The sequence below is a fragment of the Physella acuta genome, unplaced genomic scaffold (assembly GCF_028476545.2).
Source record: "Physella acuta isolate Inbredline_101_S28 unplaced genomic scaffold, ASM2847654v3 ptg001260l, whole genome shotgun sequence".
Classification (NCBI taxonomy): Eukaryota; Metazoa; Mollusca; class Gastropoda; family Physidae; genus Physella; species Physella acuta.
This window is the reverse complement of record NW_026732775.1, coordinates 25,518-44,770: the sequence shown is the minus strand read 5'-3', so window position 1 is coordinate 44,770 and position 19,253 is coordinate 25,518. Positions and strand designations below refer to the sequence as shown.

Sequence of the window (19,253 nt, the reverse complement as noted above, 5' to 3'; positions counted from 1 at the left end):
TGGAGGTCCCGGCGTGTGCCCCACGCTATGAATTGATGTGTCATGAAAGCTGCTCACAACACGTACGCTTCATTTCACACATTTTTTACTGTTTACCGTGTACAAGATCTAGGTGATGTTGATGTACATTATTTATGTCTACGTGTACAAGATCTAGGTGATGTTGATGTACATTATTTATGTCTACGTGTACAAGATCTAGATGATGTTGATGTACATTATTTATGTACTAGACCATAAAAGTGCCATCAAGGACACCCCCCCCCCACGAACTTTGCCCCGTCTTGTTAATCTCAAGTGAAATCATTTGTGTGAAACATTATTCATCGAGGTGGTTGGCAAAGATTGATATAGTTTATTGTCCAGATTTTTAAAAAACCAACGACCTAAAACGCTAGGTTCTTGTGTTGATTCGGCTCTAGCAAGGCGCTGTATCAAGCGTCAGTGGTGTCTAAAGGATTAGCTCGGCTAACTCCGGCGTTGGTTGAATAGACGCCCAACGGTTAGTTTCTGGTTACATTGGTCGTTACGTGACAATAACTGTTTTTGTATCTAGCGCCACGTCTTAAGCCGTGACATTAGCATGTTTTACTTTACTTGTTGTAGCTTCACATTGCTTCTTGCCTGTATGCTATCGTTTCAAACTGTATTGAGAATGAGACATATTTACATCTCAGTCTTGAGCAGGTTTAACTTTAAATATCTGAGTCTGAAACTTTCGTTGAAAATAGACGTCAGATTTTTTAGTGTGGCATTAACTTGAGGTAAAGACAGCAACAAATGATTGTTAAACATTATGTTGGGTGGAGGCGGAGCTAGATCTATTGACGTCACGGCGTAGCCAGAGTTTCATCTGTGCTAGATAGATGAGTCGTCTACTGAAGACTTCTTTATCAATGTGTACTGGGTAATCGGCTACTTAAGATTGTTCACCTGTACCGTGTAGTTTGTCACTGAACAAATCGTCATATCTACCAATGTTGTCGATTACTGAAGAATACTTTTTATGTACTGTGTAATCCAAAACCGACGAATTGTTCAATTGTACTACCGGGTGGTTTGTCGCACTGAAGAAATCGTCATATGTAGGGTAGTCGACTGAAGAATACTTGATCTACCAACCAGCACATCAAAGAAATGTCATCCCAGTCCCATTGATTTAAACCTGTCGACTTTTCCTGTCAACAAACTGCTTGGAGAATGCGTAGATACTTGTAGGTGCATCGTGTCTAGAGTGGAACATCAGCGTCAGGCCGGCTCGTTTAGTCGTGTAGAACATAAGCGTCAGACCGACTCCTGCAGAACTTTAGCGTCAGATCGACTCCTAGAGTCGCGTAGAACATGAGCGTCAGACCAGCGCTGACTCTAAACACAGAGGCCAAATTTGATAAAGATCGTTAAGTGCTGTAGGTGCCGGTCGATGACAACACTTTGTGTTGGTTGTTACACGTACGTTCACGCCTGGCAAACCGTGAGTAGTAATTACTCCCCCCCCCCCCCCTCCCAGCAATTTACACCCCATAGACAGCAGGTGAGTAACAGCTACAGTTGTTGGCATCAGTTCCTCCCGTCACCCTTCTTATTGTCTGCGAACTGCTCACTCAATCAGTAACATCGATTTGTTACCCCACCGCAACTTTGTATCGGGTAACTTTTCAATCTAAATCGAGTTGTTGGCTAAGATATATAGTTGTGAATTTCAGGCCATAGCTTGCATTGTTCTAATGCAAATTGTTTTTCTCAGATACATCGGGCACACACATTTAAAATGCCCCTTCGCCCCGTAAGAATTATTTAGAACAAGCGATATCTTGTAATTTACTGTCCCACATGCCTGGTCATCGAACCATCTCCTACCCGTGGGTAGGTCATGGTTTCACGGCTTGTAGCCCACTTGTCTGTCTGACCGTAGGTCATGGTTTGTAGCCCACTTGTCTGTCTGACCTGTGTGTAGGTCATGGTTTCACGGCCTGTAGCCCATTTGTCTGTCTGACCTGTGTGTAGGTCATGGTTTCACGGCCTGTAGCCTACTTGTCTGTCTGACCTGTGTGTAGGTCATGGTTTCACGGCCTGTAGCCCACTTGTCTGTCTGACCTGTGTGTAGGTCATGGTTTCACGGCCTGTAGCCCACTTGTCTGTCTGACCTGTGTGTAGGTCATGGTTTCACGGCCTGTAGCCCACTTGTCTGTCTGACCTGTGTGTAGGTCATGGTTTCACGGCCTGTAGCCCACTTGTCTGACCTGTGGGTAGGTCATGGTTTCACGGCCTGTAGCCCACTTGTCTGACCTGTGGGTAGGTCATGGTTTCACGGCCTGTAGCCTACTTGTCTGTCTGACCTGTGGGTAGGTCATGGTTTCACGGCCTGTAGCCCACTTGTCTGACCTGTGTGTAGGTCATGGTTTCACGGCCTGTAGCCTACTTGTCTGTCTGACCTGTGGGTAGGTCATGGTTTCACGGCCTGTAGCCCACTTGTCTGACCTGTGGGTAGGTCATGGTTTCACGGCCTGTAGCCCACTTGTCTGACCTGTGTGTAGGTCATGGTTTCACGGCCTGTAGCCTACTTGTCTGTCTGACCTGTGAGTAGGTCATGGTTTGTAGCCCACTTGTCTGACCTGTGGGTAGGTCATGGTTTCACGGCCTGTAGCCCACTTGTCTGACCTGTGGGTAGGTCATGGTTTCACGGCCTGTAGCCCACTTGTCTGTCTGGCCTGTGGGTAGGTCATGGTTTCACGGGCTGTAGCCCACTTGTCTGACCTGTGGGTAGGTCATGGTTTCACGGCCTGTAGCCCACTTGTCTGTCTGACCTGTGGGTAGGTCATGGTTTCACGGCCTGTAGCCTACTTGTCTGTCTGACCTGTGAGTAGGTCATGGTTTGTAGCCCACTTGTCTGACCTGTGGGTAGGTCATGGTTTCACGGCCTGTAGCCTACTTGTCTGTCTGACCTGTGTGTAGGTCATGGTTTCACGGCCTGTAGCCCACTTGTCTGACCTGTGGGTAGGTCATGGTTTCACGGCCTGTAGCCCACTTGTCTGTCTGACCTGTGGGTAGGTCATGGTTTCACGGCCTGTAGCCCACTTGTCTGACCTGTGTGTAGGTCATGGTTTCACGGCCTGTAGCCTACTTGTCTGTCTGACCTGTGGGTAGGTCATGGTTTCACGGCCTGTAGCCCACTTGTCTGACCTGTGGGTAGGTCATGGTTTCACGGCCTGTAGCCTACTTGTCTGTCTGACCTGTGGGTAGGTCATGGTTTCACGGCCTGTAGCCCACTTGTCTGACCTGTGGGTAGGTCATGGTTTCACGGCCTGTAGCCTACTTGTCTGTCTGACCTGTGGGTAGGTCATGGTTTCACGGCCTGTAGCCCACTTGTCTGACCTGTGGGTAGGTCATGGTTTCACGGCCTGTAGCCCACTTGTCTGACCTGTGGGTAGGTCATGGTTTCACGGCCTGTAGCCCACTTGTCTGACCTGTGGGTAGGTCATGGTTTCACGGCCTGTAGCCCACTTGTCTGTCTGACCTGTGTGTAGGTCATGGTTTCACGGCCTGTAGCCTACTTGTCTGTCTGACCTGTGGGTAGGTCATGGTTTCACGGCCTGTAGCCTACTTGTCTGTCCTGTGTGTAGGTCATGGTTTCACGGCCTGTAGCCTACTTGTCTGTCTGACCTGTGGGTAGGTCATGGTTTCACGACCTGTAGCCCACTTGTCTGACCTGTGGGTAGGTCATGGTTTCACGGCCTGTAGCCTACTTGTCTGTCTGACCTGTGGGTAGGTCATGGTTTCACGGCCTGTAGCCCACTTGTCTGTCTGACCTGTGTGTAGGTCATGGTTTCACGGCCTGTAGCCTACTTGTCTGTCTGACCTGTGGGTAGGTCATGGTTTCACGGCCTGTAGCCCACTTGTCTGACCTGTGGGTAGGTCATGGTTTCACGGCCTGTAGCCCACTTGTCTGACCTGTGGGTAGGTCATGGTTTCACGGCCTGTAGCCTACTTGTCTGTCTGACCTGTGGGTAGGTCATGGTTTCACGGCCTGTAGCCCACTTGTCTGACCTGTGGGTAGGTCATGGTTTCACGGCCTGTAGCCCACTTGTCTGACCTGTGGGTAGGTCATGGTTTCACGGCCTGTAGCCTACTTGTCTGTCTGACCTGTGGGTAGGTCATGGTTTCACGGCCTGTAGCCCACTTGTCTGTCTGACCTGTGTGTAGGTCATGGTTTCACGGCCTGTAGCCCACTTGTCTGACCTGTGGGTAGGTCATGGTTTCACGGCCTGTAGCCCACTTGTCTGACCTGTGGGTAGGTCATGGTTTCACGGCCTGTAGCCCACTTGTCTGACCTGTGGGTAGGTCACGGCCTGTAGCCCACTTGTCTGTCTGACCTGTGTGTAGGTCATGGTTTCACGGCCTGTAGCCTACTTGTCTGACCTGTGGGTAGGTCATGGTTTCACGGCCTGTAGCCCACTTGTCTGTCTGTCCTGTGTGTAGGTCATGGTTTCACGGCCTGTAGCCCACTTGTCTGACCTGTGGGTAGGTCACGGCCTGTAGCCCACTTGTCTGACCTGTGGGTAGGTCATGGTTTCACGGCCTGTAGCCTACTTGTCTGTCTGACCTGTGTGTAGGTCATGGTTTCACGGCCTGTAGCCCACTTGTCTGTCTGTCCTGTGTGTAGGTCATGGTTTCACGGCCTGTAGCCTGCCCACATGACGCTATCTCCAGCGATATGGCTGCCACTACCGACCCGTCCATTCTAAAGGAGCCATTAAAACCCAATAGCCGGGGGAGCTGGGGTTAAACCGTGGTCAGGACACCGTGATATGGATCGTTGCCTCCACGTCTCCGCTGTCAACTGTTCGCTAAATGGTGGCTAAAATTTTATTACTTTTTTATGATTGAATATTTTACCATTCATTAGGGTCGTCCGTGTCACGCTTAACATGGTTAGAATCTCGTCTAGATCTCTGTCTCTGATGCTGTTTATACAAGTTGTCTTCCTCACCTCATACAATAAACTACACATGCCTCAAGAAACAGAATGTCCGAACACATAGACTGGTATCATTTTAGAGCCTAACAACTCTTTTGTTCATGTCACATATGACTGTATTGGCGGGCTGGCTTAACTAGCCTTTTGTTGTCGCGGGTCCACTTACGGAAAGTGATGTAAATATTAGCAGTGCACTTGTGTGTTGTAAGGTTGACAGATATTGGCCGTCAAGTTGTGCCGGCCCGTTTCATCTCGACACCGCCGCCAGTGATAACAGTGTTTGCTCCCCTCTAGCATCAGAGCTTAGGTACACGGGACGGTCGCTCTTGACTTGACACACGTTGTTTACTCCACTTAGTCCATGACTATAACATATTACCCCAGCTATTGGGAGGATTCAACCCTGGCGCGGTGTCTAACGGGGGCTTGATACTCCCCTTGGTTGGTGCGTTCAAGAAACGTGTGTATTTAAGGGATTGGGGACGGGGTAGTGACAATGTAAACAGGTAAACGCTTTTAAAACTCAGCACAAATAGGCCTACACCCTTGTTAAGTAGTATCATTTATATTGAAAGATTCTCCATGGCAACATACACCAGTTACCACCCACGATAAATTGATATCCCAGAATAGGGCGCTATGCAACCAAGGGAATAAAGCTGACAAAAACATGCAGCAAATACTTAATCGGAGGTGGGGGGGTCTAAAAAGCGTCAGATTACGTATAGTTTGTCTAGTTATAACGGATAGCTGATAGACCATGTACGTATACATGTTGTTCCTTTATCATAAGCAGTAGACATTGTCAAATCCTTCTTTAGCCGAGATACCCACACAGAAGCTAGACGTTGATGATATGGGATAATGCAGTCAAAATTTTAATTCTTCTTTAAAAAACAAATATATCATAGATGTGCTAAGGAAATATTAAATGCATCAAAATAGTACGCCATAATTCAAAACAAATACGTAGAAAACTATAAACAAAATTTAATGTTCCCGCTAGCGAAATTTTAAATATACAGGTTTTTTATGTGAGCTTTTTATGCTGTCCTAACTGCCTGAGCTATTTTCTGTTCGATGAATGTTTTGCTGGCAAGTTTTCAGCTTTCGTGTTGTTCTGTGTTCACTTTGTAGTTGTTCAGGTCAGCGTATATTGCCGTACACATTTAGTAACATTAGTTGGCCTTTGTAAAGACATCCAGCAAACATTCCGTCTTGATAAATCTCGCCTAGATCAATAATAATTGGTGGCGATTCACGTGTGGTCTCCTGTAGTCTAAGATAAGAATTAAAGCTGGTGATAAAAGGAATGTTGGATCGTGATGTTGCCACTAGTGTGTTTGATATGTAGCCTGTATGGCAGTGTATCTGTCATGTGTGTATTTTCTTTCACAACACCCGGGGGCAGGGTGGTAAGGAGGGAACATACCGTAGAGTGGGGCACAAAGAGAGAAGAGCCGCTTAACGACACACTAACATCCCAGTCTACCGACCAGGGCAAGTGGATGACATTTCCACGTACACCCACGTGCAAGTACTCACCTGTAAATGGTTTACCTGAACACAAAGCACGTTTGTGATTGGTGTGGCGCGCGTGTAATTAGTCTTTTCACGGTCCATTGATCCTCGTGTCAACACAGCCGACAAAGTATGTTTTGGTGTTGGTAGCTCTACCTGCTGGAGCCCATCTATGTAGTCTTGGTAACCTGCAGGGGCCACCCATACCTCGCTAGCCAGTATTGGTAGCCTTGTCTATTGGGGGCCCACCCATACCTCTCTAGCCGGTGTAGGTAGCCGTATCTATAGGGGCCCAGCCATACCTCTCTAGCCGGGGTTGGTAGCCGTGTCTATTGGGGGCTCACCCATACCTCGCTAGCCAGTATTGGTAGCCGTGTCTATTGGGGGCCCAGCCATACCTCTCTAGCCGGTGTAGGTAGCCGTATCTATAGGGGCCCAGCCATACCTCGCTAGCCGGTGTAGGTAGCCGTATCTATAGGGGGCCCACCCATACTTCTTTAGCCGGTGTTGGTAGCCGTGTCTGCAGGGGCCACCCATACCTCTCTAGCCAGTGTTGGTAGCCGTGTCTGCAGGGGCCACCCATACCTCTATAGCCGGTGTTGGTAGCCGTGTCTATAGGGGCCCACCCATACCTCTGTAGACAAGATTAACTTGACCTACACATTGAAACGCAATAGAAAATCTCGATTACCCACATTGAACCGTACTCGCCAAAGAAAACCAAACCAGTAGCGGAAATGCTTCTGACTCACTCGCCTTCCTTCAAGTAAATATAAAAAGTTCTTGGATATTGAAAGTCTGAGGTTCGTTGTTTTGATTTACACAGTGCTATGTTGACGGCGTGTATTACTGCATGTTTACTGTCTTATAGAAAGGTTTACACTGTGTTCAATCGTCTGACATATTTTTCTTCGCTACTCGTTTTTATTTTAGCTAGTTCCCTTATATTTTTAAAAAACTAGAACGTGTTTATTTTTAGAGTGAGCAAAACGTGCGCGTACACCTGAGCTAATGGATACAGTGAGCGCTGATCTAGGTGTAACATTGTCTGATGAAATTATGTCTGAGCTAATCTATCTGTCTAGTACATGGGCTACAGATGTCTGATATCTGGGCTACAACCGTCTGATATCTGGGCTACAACCGTCTGATATCTTGGCTACATAGTGTAATAACTGGGTTACATACGTTAAATAATTGGGCTACATTCGTGTAACAACTGGCCTACCGCCGACCTCTGACACCTGGGCTACAAGGGCTACAAGCGAAGTCTGACAGCTGGGCTACAAACATCTGGTAAGGGCAACCATGAGTGCTGATGTAACTAACATTGTCGGATGAAATAATCTGCCTGCTATTCTCTCATCTCCGCTTTAACAACTCCTGACTATAAGAACAGACCAAGTTAGATAAGCGCGTCCCTCTGATATCGCGTTGTATCCGGTATATCTCGGCTGGTGTTGTTTAATCTGTTTGTATGGTGCCTGTGTTCTGTATGTTAATCATTTGGTTTTCTGTGTTGGCCATTCTGTGGTGTGTTCATCAGAACACCATACACCCGTTTAGGTCGTGTGGTGTGTCCCATCCAACAAAAAGTGTTTGGTCTGTCACACGTCATCCAACAAAAAGTGTTTGGTCTGTCACACGTCATCCAACAAAAAGTGTTTGGTCTGTCACACGTCATCCAACAAAACGTACGACAGCCTGAGCCCCTGCTGTAAAAAGCCAATCGATAATGGTCCGTATAGATTGTGTAGTGATTATTACCTGGTTAGGGACTGTGTAAAATACACCCGTATAGTTTGTGTAGTGATCACGTACCTGGCTAGGGACTGTGTAAAATACACCCGTATAGTTTGTGTAGGGACTGTGTACAATACACCTGTATAGTTTGTGTAGGGGCTGTGTACAATACACACGTATAGTTTGTGTAGGGACTGTGTACAATACACACGTATAGTTTGGGTAGGGACTGTGTACAATACACCCGTATAGTTTGGGTAGTGTAGGGACTGTGTACAATACACACGTATAGTTTGGGTAGGGTCTGTGTACAATACACACGTATAGTTTGGGTAGTCTAGGGACTGTGTACAATACACACGTATAGTTTGGGTAGGGACTGTACAATACACCCGTATAGTTTGGGTAGTGTAGTGACTGTGTACAATACACACGTATAGTTTGGGTAGGGACTGTGTACAATACACCCGTATAGTTTGGATAGTGTAGGGACTGTGTACAATACACACGTATAGTTTGTGTAGGGACTGTGTACAATACACACGTATAGTTTGGGTAGTCTAGGGACTGTGTACAATACACACGTATAGTTTGGGTAGGGACTGTACAATACACCCGTATAGTTTGGGTAGTGTAGGGACTGTGTACAATACACACGTATAGTTTGGGTAGGGACTGTACAATACACCCGTATAGTTTGGGTAGTGTAGGGACTGTGTACAATACACACGTATAGTTTGGGTAGGGACTGTGTACAATACACCCGTATAGTTTGGGTAGTGTAGGGACTGTGTACAATACACACGTATAGTTTGGGTAGGGTCTGTGTACAATACACACGTATAGTTTGGGTAGTCTAGGGACTGTGTACAATACACACGTATAGTTTGGGTAGGGACTGTACAATACACCCGTATAGTTTGGGTAGTGTAGTGACTGTGTACAATACACACGTATAGTTTGGGTAGGGACTGTGTACAATACACCCGTATAGTTTGGATAGTGTAGGGACTGTGTACAATACACACGTATAGTTTGTGTAGGGACTGTGTACAATACACACGTATAGTTTGGGTAGTCTAGGGACTGTGTACAATACACACGTATAGTTTGGGTAGGGACTGTACAATACACCCGTATAGTTTGGGTAGTGTAGGGACTGTGTACAATACACACGTATAGTTTGGGTAGGGACTGTGTACAATACACACGTATAGTTTGGGTAGTCTAGGGACTGTGTACAATACACCCGTATAGTTTGTGTAGGGACTGTGTACAATACACACGTATAGTTTGGGTAGGGACTGTGTACAATACACACGTATAGTTTGGGTAGGGACTGTACAATACACCCGTATAGTTTGGGTAGTGTAGGGACTGTGTACAATACACACGTATAGTTTGGGTAGGGACTGTGTACAATACACACGTATAGTTTGGGTAGGGACTGTGTACAATACACACGTATAGTTTGGGTAGGGACTGTGTACAATACACACGTATAGTTTGGGTAGGGACTGTACAATACACCCGTATAGTTTGGGTAGTGTAGGGACTGTGTACAATACACACGTATAGTTTGGGTAGGGACTGTGTACAATACACCCGTATAGTTTGGGTAGTGTAGGGACTGTGTACAATACACACGTATAGTTTGGGTAGGGACTGTACAATACACCCGTATAGTTTGGGTAGTGTAGGGACTGTGTACAATACACACGTATAGTTTGGGTAGGGTCTGTGTACAATACACACGTATAGTTTGGGTAGGGACTGTGTACAATACACACGTATAGTTTGGGTAGGGACTGTGTACAATACACACGTATAGTTTGGGTAGGGTCTGAGTACAATACACACGTATAGTTTGGGTAGGGACTGTGTACAATACACACGTATAGTTTGGGTAGGGACTGTGTACAATACACACGTATAGTTTGGGTAGGGACTGTGTACAATACACACGTATAGTTTGGGTAGTCTAGGGACTGTGTACAATACACCCGTATAGTTTGTGTAGTGATCACATACCTGGCCAGGGACTGTGTACGACTTCCTACACCCGACCGCAGACGATTGTTTACCCCTGGTGGGAACCTAAATTCCCGATTAGTTCCAGCTAATGAAGCGTGTAGTTGGGGCGTCCATTATTGTTTAATTAACCCCGTCAATTAGTAAAGCCATTGATTAATTTTTATTTTCAAGGCGGGACGTTACCGCTGTGCCCCACAAAAATACTGGGGTTACTTGAAGTCTGGCTTAAAGGGTTAGGGTTCAAGTAGGGGCTTACTGCATCTCTTGAATGTTTCTAAAGGTTTTAAAGGGTTAGGGTTCGAGTAGGGGCTTACTGCATCTCTTGAATGTTTCTAAAGGTTTTAAAGGGTTAGGGTTCGAGTAGGGGCTTACTGCATCTCTTGAATGTTTCTAAAGGTTTGAAAGGGTTAGGGTTCAAGTAGGGGCTTACTGCATCTCTTGAATGTTTCTAAAGGTTTTAAAGGGTTAGGGTTCAAGTAGGGGCTTACTGCATCTCTTGAATGTTTCTAAAGGTTTTAAAGGGTTAGGGTTCAAGTAGGGGCTTACTGCATCTCTTGAATGTTTCTAAAGGTTTTAAAGGGTTAGGGTTCAAGTAGGGGCTTACTGCATCTCTTGAATGTTTCTAAAGGTTTTAAAGGGTTAGGGTTCAAGTAGGGGCTTGCTGCATCTCTTGAATGTTTCTAAAGGTTTTAAAGGGTTAGGGTTCAAGTAGGGGCTTACTGCATCTCTTGAATGTTTCTAAAGGTTTTAAAGGGTTAGGGTTCAAGTAGGGGCTTACTACATCTCTTGAATGTTTCTAAAGGTTTTAAAGGGTTAGGGTTCAAGTAGGGGCTCACTGCATCTCTTGAATGTTTCTAAAGGTTTTAAAGGGTTAGGGTTCGAGTAGGGGCTTACTACATCTCTTGAATGTTTCTAAAGGTTTTAAAGGGTTAGGGTTCAAGTAGGGGCTTACTGCATCTCTTGAATGTTTCTAAAGGTTTTAAAGGGTTAGGGTTCAAGTAGGGGCTTACTGCATCTCTTGAATGTTTCTAAAGGTTTTAAAGGGTTAGGGTTCGAGTAGGGGCTCACTGCATCTCTTGAATGTTTCTAAAGGTTTTAAAGGGTTAGGGTTCGAGTAGGGGCTTACTGCATCTCTTGAATGTTTCTAAAGGTTTTAAAGGGTTAGGATTCGAGTAGGGGCTTACTGCATCTCTTGAATGTTTCTAAAATATGTGGGGTAGGTTTAAAAGGGCAACGATAGCTAAATGTAAAATATGTGGGGTAGGTTTAAAAGGGCAACCATAGCTAAATGTAAAATATGTGGGGTAGGTTTAAAAGGGCAACTATAACTGTATGTGGGGTAGGTTTAAAAGGGCAACTATAGCTAAATGTTTGTAAAATATGTGGTGTAGGTTTAAAAGGGCAACTATAACTGTATGTGGGGTAGGTTTAAAAGGGCAACGATAGCTAAATGTAAAATATGTGGGGTAGGTTTAAAAGGGCAACGATAGATCGCGTCAGCTCCATCCTGTTGTCTCTAACGACTGGAATTGTGCGGGCACGCCTATCACGGCCTATCACGTAATCGATACCACCAGCACACGTGACTAACCATTATGAGCATGTTAAGTGATCCATTACCTGGGGTAAGATCACTTAGCCACTTATATATGAACAATTGTCTTCGTGCAGTACTACAAGATTATGTCAATGTTTTGACTAGACAATTATTCACTTTTAAGAATCCCAAGCTCTGCATGTCTACACTCCAGAAAAAAAACAACAATTCACGAGTTTTTTATGTCTATCCTCTGATTGACTTAATGGTGTGTGGGGGGGGGGGGGGTAATTTGTGGTTGAAAGAAACTTGGTGTACAAGTTGCCGTGACGTGGTGTAAGAGAGGCTCTACTTTGATGTAGACCTAGCTAGTGGCTTGGTTCTACTTGACAACTTGTTCTATGGGGAGATAGCCTATACAAGCTTACACAGTGTGTACACACACTCAAAATGCTGCATGAATTTTCAGTTTAGTGCGACACTAACACTATACACCATAATTAACTAGCCCTGCTGGCTACCATGTAGCAACTAGCCCTGCTGGCTACATTGTAGCAACTAGCTCTTCTGTCTACCATGTAACAACTAGCCCTGCTGTCTACCATGTAGCAACTAGCCCTTCTGTCTACCATGTAGCAACTAGCCCTGCTGTCTACCATGTAGCAACTAGCCTCTAGCCATGTAGCAACTAGCCTCTAGCCATGTAGCAACTAGCCCTGCTGTCTACCATGTAGCAACTAGCCTCTGTCTACCATGTAGCAACTAGCCTCTGTCTACCATGTAGCAACTAGCCCTGCTGGCTACCATGTAGCAACTAGCCCTGCTGTCTACCATGTAACAACTAGCCCTGCTGTCTACCATGTAGCAACTAGCCCTGCTGTCTACCATGTAGCAACTAGCCCTGCTGTCTACCATGTAACAACTAGCCCTGCTGTCTACCATGTAGCAACTAGCCCTGCTGTCTACCATGTAGCAACTAGCCCTGCTGTCTACCATGTAGCAACTAGCCCTGCTGTCTACCATGTAGCAACTAGCCTCTGTCTACCATGTAGCAACTAGCCCTGCTGTCTACCATGTAGCAACTAGCCTCTGTCTACCATGTAGCAACTAGCCTCTGTCTACCATGTAGCAACTAACCTCTGTCTACCATGTAGCAACTAGCCCTGCTGTCTACCATGTAGCAACTAGCCCTGCTGTCTACCAATTAGCAACTAGCCTCTGACCATGTAACAAACTAGCCCTGCTGTCTACCATGTAGCAACTAACCTCTGTCTACCATGTAGCAACTAGCCCTGCTGTCTACCATGTAGCAACTAGCCCTGCTGTCTACCATGTAGCAACTAACCTCTGTCTACCATGTAGCAACTAGCCTCTGACCATGTAGCAACTAACCTCTGTCTACCATGTAGCAACTAGCCCTGCTGTCTACCATGTAGCAACTAGCCTCTGTCTACCATGTAGCAACTAACCTCTGTCTACCATGTAGCAACTAGCCCTGCTGTCTACCATGTAGCAACTAGCCCTGCTGTCTACCATGTAGCAACTAGCCCTGCTGTCTACCATGTAGCAACTAGCCTCTGCTGTCTACCATGTAGCAACTAGCCCTTCTGTCTACCATGTAGCAACTAGCCCTGCTGTCTACCATGTAGCAACTAGCTTGTCTACCATGTAGCAACTAGCCCTGCTGTCTACCATGTAGCAACTAGCTTGTCTACCATGTAGCAACTAGCCCTGCTGTCTACCATGTAGCAACTAGCCCTGCTGTCTACCATGTAGCAACTAGCCCTGCTGTCTACCATGTAGCAACTAGCCTCTGTCTATCATGTAGCAACTAGCCCTGATGTTAAACATTTCCTTCTGATGGTGTTTAACATATCCTTCTGTCACACCTTCCAGTCTTGCATACAGTCCTGTTATGACATGCATGATCAGTTTTTTATAATAACATACATTGTCACTTAGATAGCCCTGAGTGTTGGGAACAGAGAATGAAATAACAGCATTAGTTTTAAAACTGGGCTACTGAATGTGCAAACTGCTTCAGCATTTTGGGCAGGGGTGGGGGCACCTAGGTGTTATTGCTGACTAAATAATGTGGGCTGTTTGTGTAGTAAAATTCTTTATGTTTGTGTAGTAAAATTCTTTGTGTTTGTGTGTAAAAATATTTTTGTTTGTGTAGTAACAATTTTTGTGTTTGTGTAGTAAAATTCTCTATAGTGTAAACTCACCCTTTACCCTGCTTATCACTAATACCCATAGAGCAATTTATGCTCGAACTTGACTGTTCTAACTTACATAGGGAACTGTGTTGTAACGATGACTTTTATTTTGCAAGCTTTAATGTGAAGAGATAAAAACATTTTGTAAGTGTTCAATGTATCAAAATGATTCACCTAAGTTTGTGATGTGACACCGTGTATGCTTGTGGTGTGACATTTAGTGTGTTTGTAATGTGACGCCCTGTATGTTTGTGATGTGACGCCCTGTATGTTTGTAATGTGACACCCTGTATGTTTGTAATGTGACACCCTGTATGTTTGTGGTGTGACATTTAGTGTGTTTGTAATGTGACGCCCTGTATGTTTGTGATGTGACGCCCTGTATGTTTGTGATGTGACGCCCTGTATGTTTGTAATGTGACACCCTGTATGTTTGTGATATGACATCCAGTGTGTTTGTGATGTGATGCCCTGTACTGTATGTTTGTGATGTGACATCCATTGTGTTTGTGATGTGACAATTAATGTGTTATAACAAACACTGTGTCTATCTCTCCCCAGGCAGTGGCTACTTTGTTGTTACCCCAGACACCAACAGGTTACAGAACAGCAACTCATCTTATCTACCAACCAATGCATCATGGCTGCCATATCATCCCATGTATGTTCCAGTCTTTCAAGGCCAGATAGGTCAACAACCTCCAATGCTGCCCTCCAGGGCCCACATGCGCTCAATATCTTGCCAGGTAAACTTTTCACCTGTCTGATGAATGTGGGAGGGTGAGGTCAGCCTTCTGTCTTTACTGTCCGATACATCCTTAAAATGAGATTTTTAAGTTTTGCTCACATTTTCAGGTGACCACCATAGAAGAATCCTCAGAAGAAGAGGACATCAAGGATAAAATCAGAGCTGGTTCTTCTGGTAAAAGCTCACGCACCAGCAGTTTAGCTAGAAACAACAATGCTAAAGAAGACAAAAAAATCTATAGGAATCTGAAGGTAGAAAAGGGAACATTGGATGACATAGCAGAGTTAAAGCGCTCGTCATCCATCAAGTACAAGGGAGAGAAGGGGAAAGCAGTCAAGGACATCAATCTTAAATCTAGCAACATCAACCAAGAAAAAGAAAAAGGTGGGTTTTTTTTTTTTTTTTTAAATTTTAAATTCAATTGTGGAGATAAGTTGCATGCAATATATCACTGTACATTTCAAAATGATGAACTTAACTAGTTTCATGAACTGTAAAACTTGATATTTCAGGTGAAAAGACTTCCCTATTCTCAAAGATTTTTGGTAGAAAGAAGAAAGATAAAGACAGGGACAAAGCTCTGATGCCACCCCCACCTCCTCCACCCCATTTACCCCCTCCTCCACCAGCATCTTCCACTGCCACTGTTCACTCTGACGCTCGCAGCGATGTTACTGAGCCCAAAGAGAAGGAATACGCAACATTCTCAGCCCAGTTCCCTCCACCAGAGTGGCTCTGGTACCAGCAGCAACTTGAGAAACAGAAGCGCACAGAGACCTGGGTCACTGACGTTACCCAACAGGTCACCAAAGTCACTGTGATGCCACCGCCGCCTAAGGTCACCGCTCGACCACCAACCGGTGCACGCTTCCATTCCTCAAATGACCACCACTACCACAATCCTAAAAAAGTCTTCTCCGCACTCAGCCAGCAGGAAAATGTGGACTATGTGGCCATGAATGGCATCAAAACCAAGAGAACTGTAGAGCCTCCTCTTCACTCTGTGGAGTTTTTGAAACCACGTCCAATGAAATCAGACCATCTCTATGACAGCTACAGAAACCCTACCAAGCATCGGCATCACTCTCTGAGGAAACATGTCGAGGATAAAAGGTCCCATAGGCAATCAGAGTACGACGTCATTGACCAGGCAGATGTGACTCCCCTTCATGAATCCAACGTCTACCACTCGGTGTCTGCTCTCTCACCTGTAGCTCACCTCAGTGATGAGAGCACCTACGCTAAATTAGTTGAACAGCCTAAGCTTGGCCCTCTACACTCAACGCCTCGTTATGAAGGCCAAAATGACAGGACAGCTTATAGGGTTGAGGGTCATGAAGCTAGGGATAGAATTTATGGTCCACCGGATGTTTCTCAGAAACGAAAGTCTCACAGATCAAGGCGACGCCAACAAAGGATTTATAGTTACTATGGTCAAGGGGATGATATTAGTTATGAGTACAAGGGACGCCTTCCAAATAAAAATTCATCGAATCTTCAGTCAAGGGATAGTGGTGTTAACTGTGTAGGTCTGGGTGTGGCTGAGGACAAGAGGCATATCATGCCAGTCTATGAGAACACTCCAGTCTCCAATAAGCATCACAACGGCCCTGTGGCCAACAGAAACCCTTACAACCCGTCCAGCAATCGTGTACATTTTGAAGAGAATGACACCACAAATGATCTCAATCCTCGGTATATGACCGACCCCGCCTTGTGTTCGGTTGTTTATCAAAGTGACGTGACAAACATGGCTTACAATTCCGTGGTGTATGGTAACAGTGTATCTGAGCAAGTGGGAGGCCCCTCTGTTATGTATCACACCATCACCAATTCTAACTTGGAGGTATCAGAAATGCCTCCACATCACAGATACATTCAAAATGGCTTACATGATGATAGTAGCATGGCAGGCCCTCCCCCCAAGGTCATCACATTTAGAGCTGAAATTAACCCTAATGCACCAACAGAAGACCAGTTGGTCAACACAGAATCTATAGTGGATGTTGGTTCTCCGCCTAGAAGGGAAATATCAGGTTGTTCTGCTGGTGTCATAGAGTTGGCAGCAGTTGATCGCTCAGAGGATAATCTGGGTGATGAAAATGGTGATGGAGAAAATGATGAGGATGATTATAGTGATGAGAACTGTACTGAGAGTGAACATGAAAGTGATGAGGATGATAAAGTATTCAACAAACGAGAAGACTTTGTACAGAACCGAGTGATTCAGGAGCTTCAAGCTGAAGCAAAGGCCAGTGACGTTGCACAAAGACCTGATGCAGCAGTAGGGCTAGACAACGTTGTGCTGGACAGTGGCTTCAGTTCTCCCAGAAATCCTGAGGCTGACAAGAAAACTCCTGGACATTGCAACTCTGCCAGTGATGGTCAGAATTATACAAACAACAGCGACAGTGCACCTCAAGAGAGCAACAGCAACAATACCCATCAGAGTAACTCACTAGACACAAATGGTAGCACGGGGCAGCATACCAACAGTGACATCAACATGGCTACCAGCAGTGATCACAACAGTGGTTCTGTGGCTGAAAGTGGAGACAGCAACCCAAAACCAGTGCCTTCTGCAATGGACAACTTTGATTCAAATATGTGTAAACCAGTATCCCGAGTCAAACAAAGCCATTCATGTAATTCTATCAAATCACAGTCGCAACTACCTCATCATTCTCAACAGCACCTGTACAACCATCATCAAACACATCAACACCAAGTTTTCATTCACCCTTACCAGCCAGCTGCTAAAATAGTAACTCATCCAGATGTATATAATAACAACACATCCAATGCCTTGTATATAGATCAAAGCCGTCCATCACGTGTTCCCCTACATCCTAATGTTGTGCTCAATAATCAAAAACCCAAAACAAAACGTGTAGAGCGGCCTCGCTCAGTTGACCTTTGGAAATCAAAAACTCCTAATGATCTTCATAGATTTGAAGAGGAACAACTTTCTAAGAAATATGGTGTTAATGGAGAGTTTGAAGTTATGGGGGTGTTATAGCTGTATTTAGATGATTGATTCATTGGATTATGTAGTTGTGTAGATTTCATGGATACTTGTGATGCTGGTGCTATCATCACATTTTAAAATATATTTTAGACAACTTTACAATTTCTATTGAAAGCAGCTCATCTTACGTGTGATAAACTTGTATGTGTATGTCATGTTTTTGTCAATGGTACATTTTATTTACTAATATTTGAAACACCAATATCTAACCCCAAATGTGCAGAGACATTTTAATTATTTGGGATTTATTTAGACTGAACACACACAAATTCTTTGCTGTACAATCTTAAGTATTTATATTATATGACTTTTAACTTCTTATATAATTGTTTGAGCAAAAACAAGGTAAAACTGAGCTTTTTAAAATGTATGTAATTACGAATGCATTATAATTTGATATAATTTTTTGTAAATTTTGTTTGGTTATTTAAAAAAAAAAATTCCTTCAAGTCTCCATACAATTTGAATTCTTTATGAACTTATTAAACATCCCTTATTTTAAAATTGAAAAGTTAACTTAGAATAAAAGTGAAAGATCACTAGAAGGTACCTCCTGAATCATTAAGATTAACCATTGCTTTCAATTGTTATGTGCATTGGGTGTTATATATACTTACTTCTTATTCTATAAATATTGTTGAATTTGTTTATTGTAAATCATGCCAGTTCTTGAAAAAGATGATCAATTGTAGTTTCTTTTGGTTTTAAATAATTAGCAACAAATAAAATACTTTTTAAAAATATTTTTTACACAGCAGGTAAAAAAGTGTTGATGAATGTATCTTGCTTGATTGTATGCATTTTCACAACTGCATGTTTAATGAATTATTGGTTTCCAGGAAGCTTTCAGTATTTTTATTTGAATATGAACAAGCAAAAATAAAACTTTTTATTAAACTTCCTTTCAAATCTTTTTTTTTTAAATTTATTCTTCAGCCTTATTCTTTCTATACAAAGCTTAAATTACATCTGTTTATTATCTAATGATACCCCATTCAAAACATTTTAGCAGATGTTGTATACAAACATTGCAGTCATTTTAAAATTCTGATGTGTTTTAAACTATTTCATCTCAATATCCCTTGAAGTAGCAAAATATCAATCAAGTTGTAAATAAAATGTTTGAAATTTTATTTTTAACATGTTTATAATTATTACCAAAAAGATTGGAAGCTTGATCAAAGAATGTGAATTTGCCCAAAAATTATAGGGGAAAAAAGCAAAAGTAATTTAAGCCTCTGTCAAAACTTTTAAAGAACAAAACTTGTATTCAATCATCATTAGAACTTCCAGTATGTATTTGTTTTGATGTTTGCTAGTTACCAACCATTTGCAAGTGTATGAAATAGATGTTGACAAAACAATTTTAATTTTTGGCCATTATCAAAAGGATATGGTTTTGAGAGACAATAGCTGACATTAAACCTGAAATAAATTAGGACTAAGCT

At 43.9% G+C, this 19,253-nt stretch overlaps 1 protein-coding gene across 1 annotated transcript in view; it reads left to right on the top strand.

Moving 5' to 3' along the window:
* LOC131957722 (uncharacterized) overlaps nt 1–19,222 on the top strand; it is a 29,997-nt gene extending 10,775 nt beyond the window's left edge. The window contains exons 3-5 of the mRNA XM_059322469.1: nt 14,591–14,775; nt 14,885–15,161; nt 15,290–19,222. Coding sequence (XP_059178452.1) covers nt 14,591–14,775; nt 14,885–15,161; nt 15,290–17,796 — 2,969 coding nt within the window. The 3' untranslated portion in view covers nt 17,797–19,222. The remainder of the gene's footprint in view (nt 1–14,590; nt 14,776–14,884; nt 15,162–15,289) is intronic.
* The last annotated feature ends 31 nt before the right edge of the window (nt 19,223–19,253 follow it).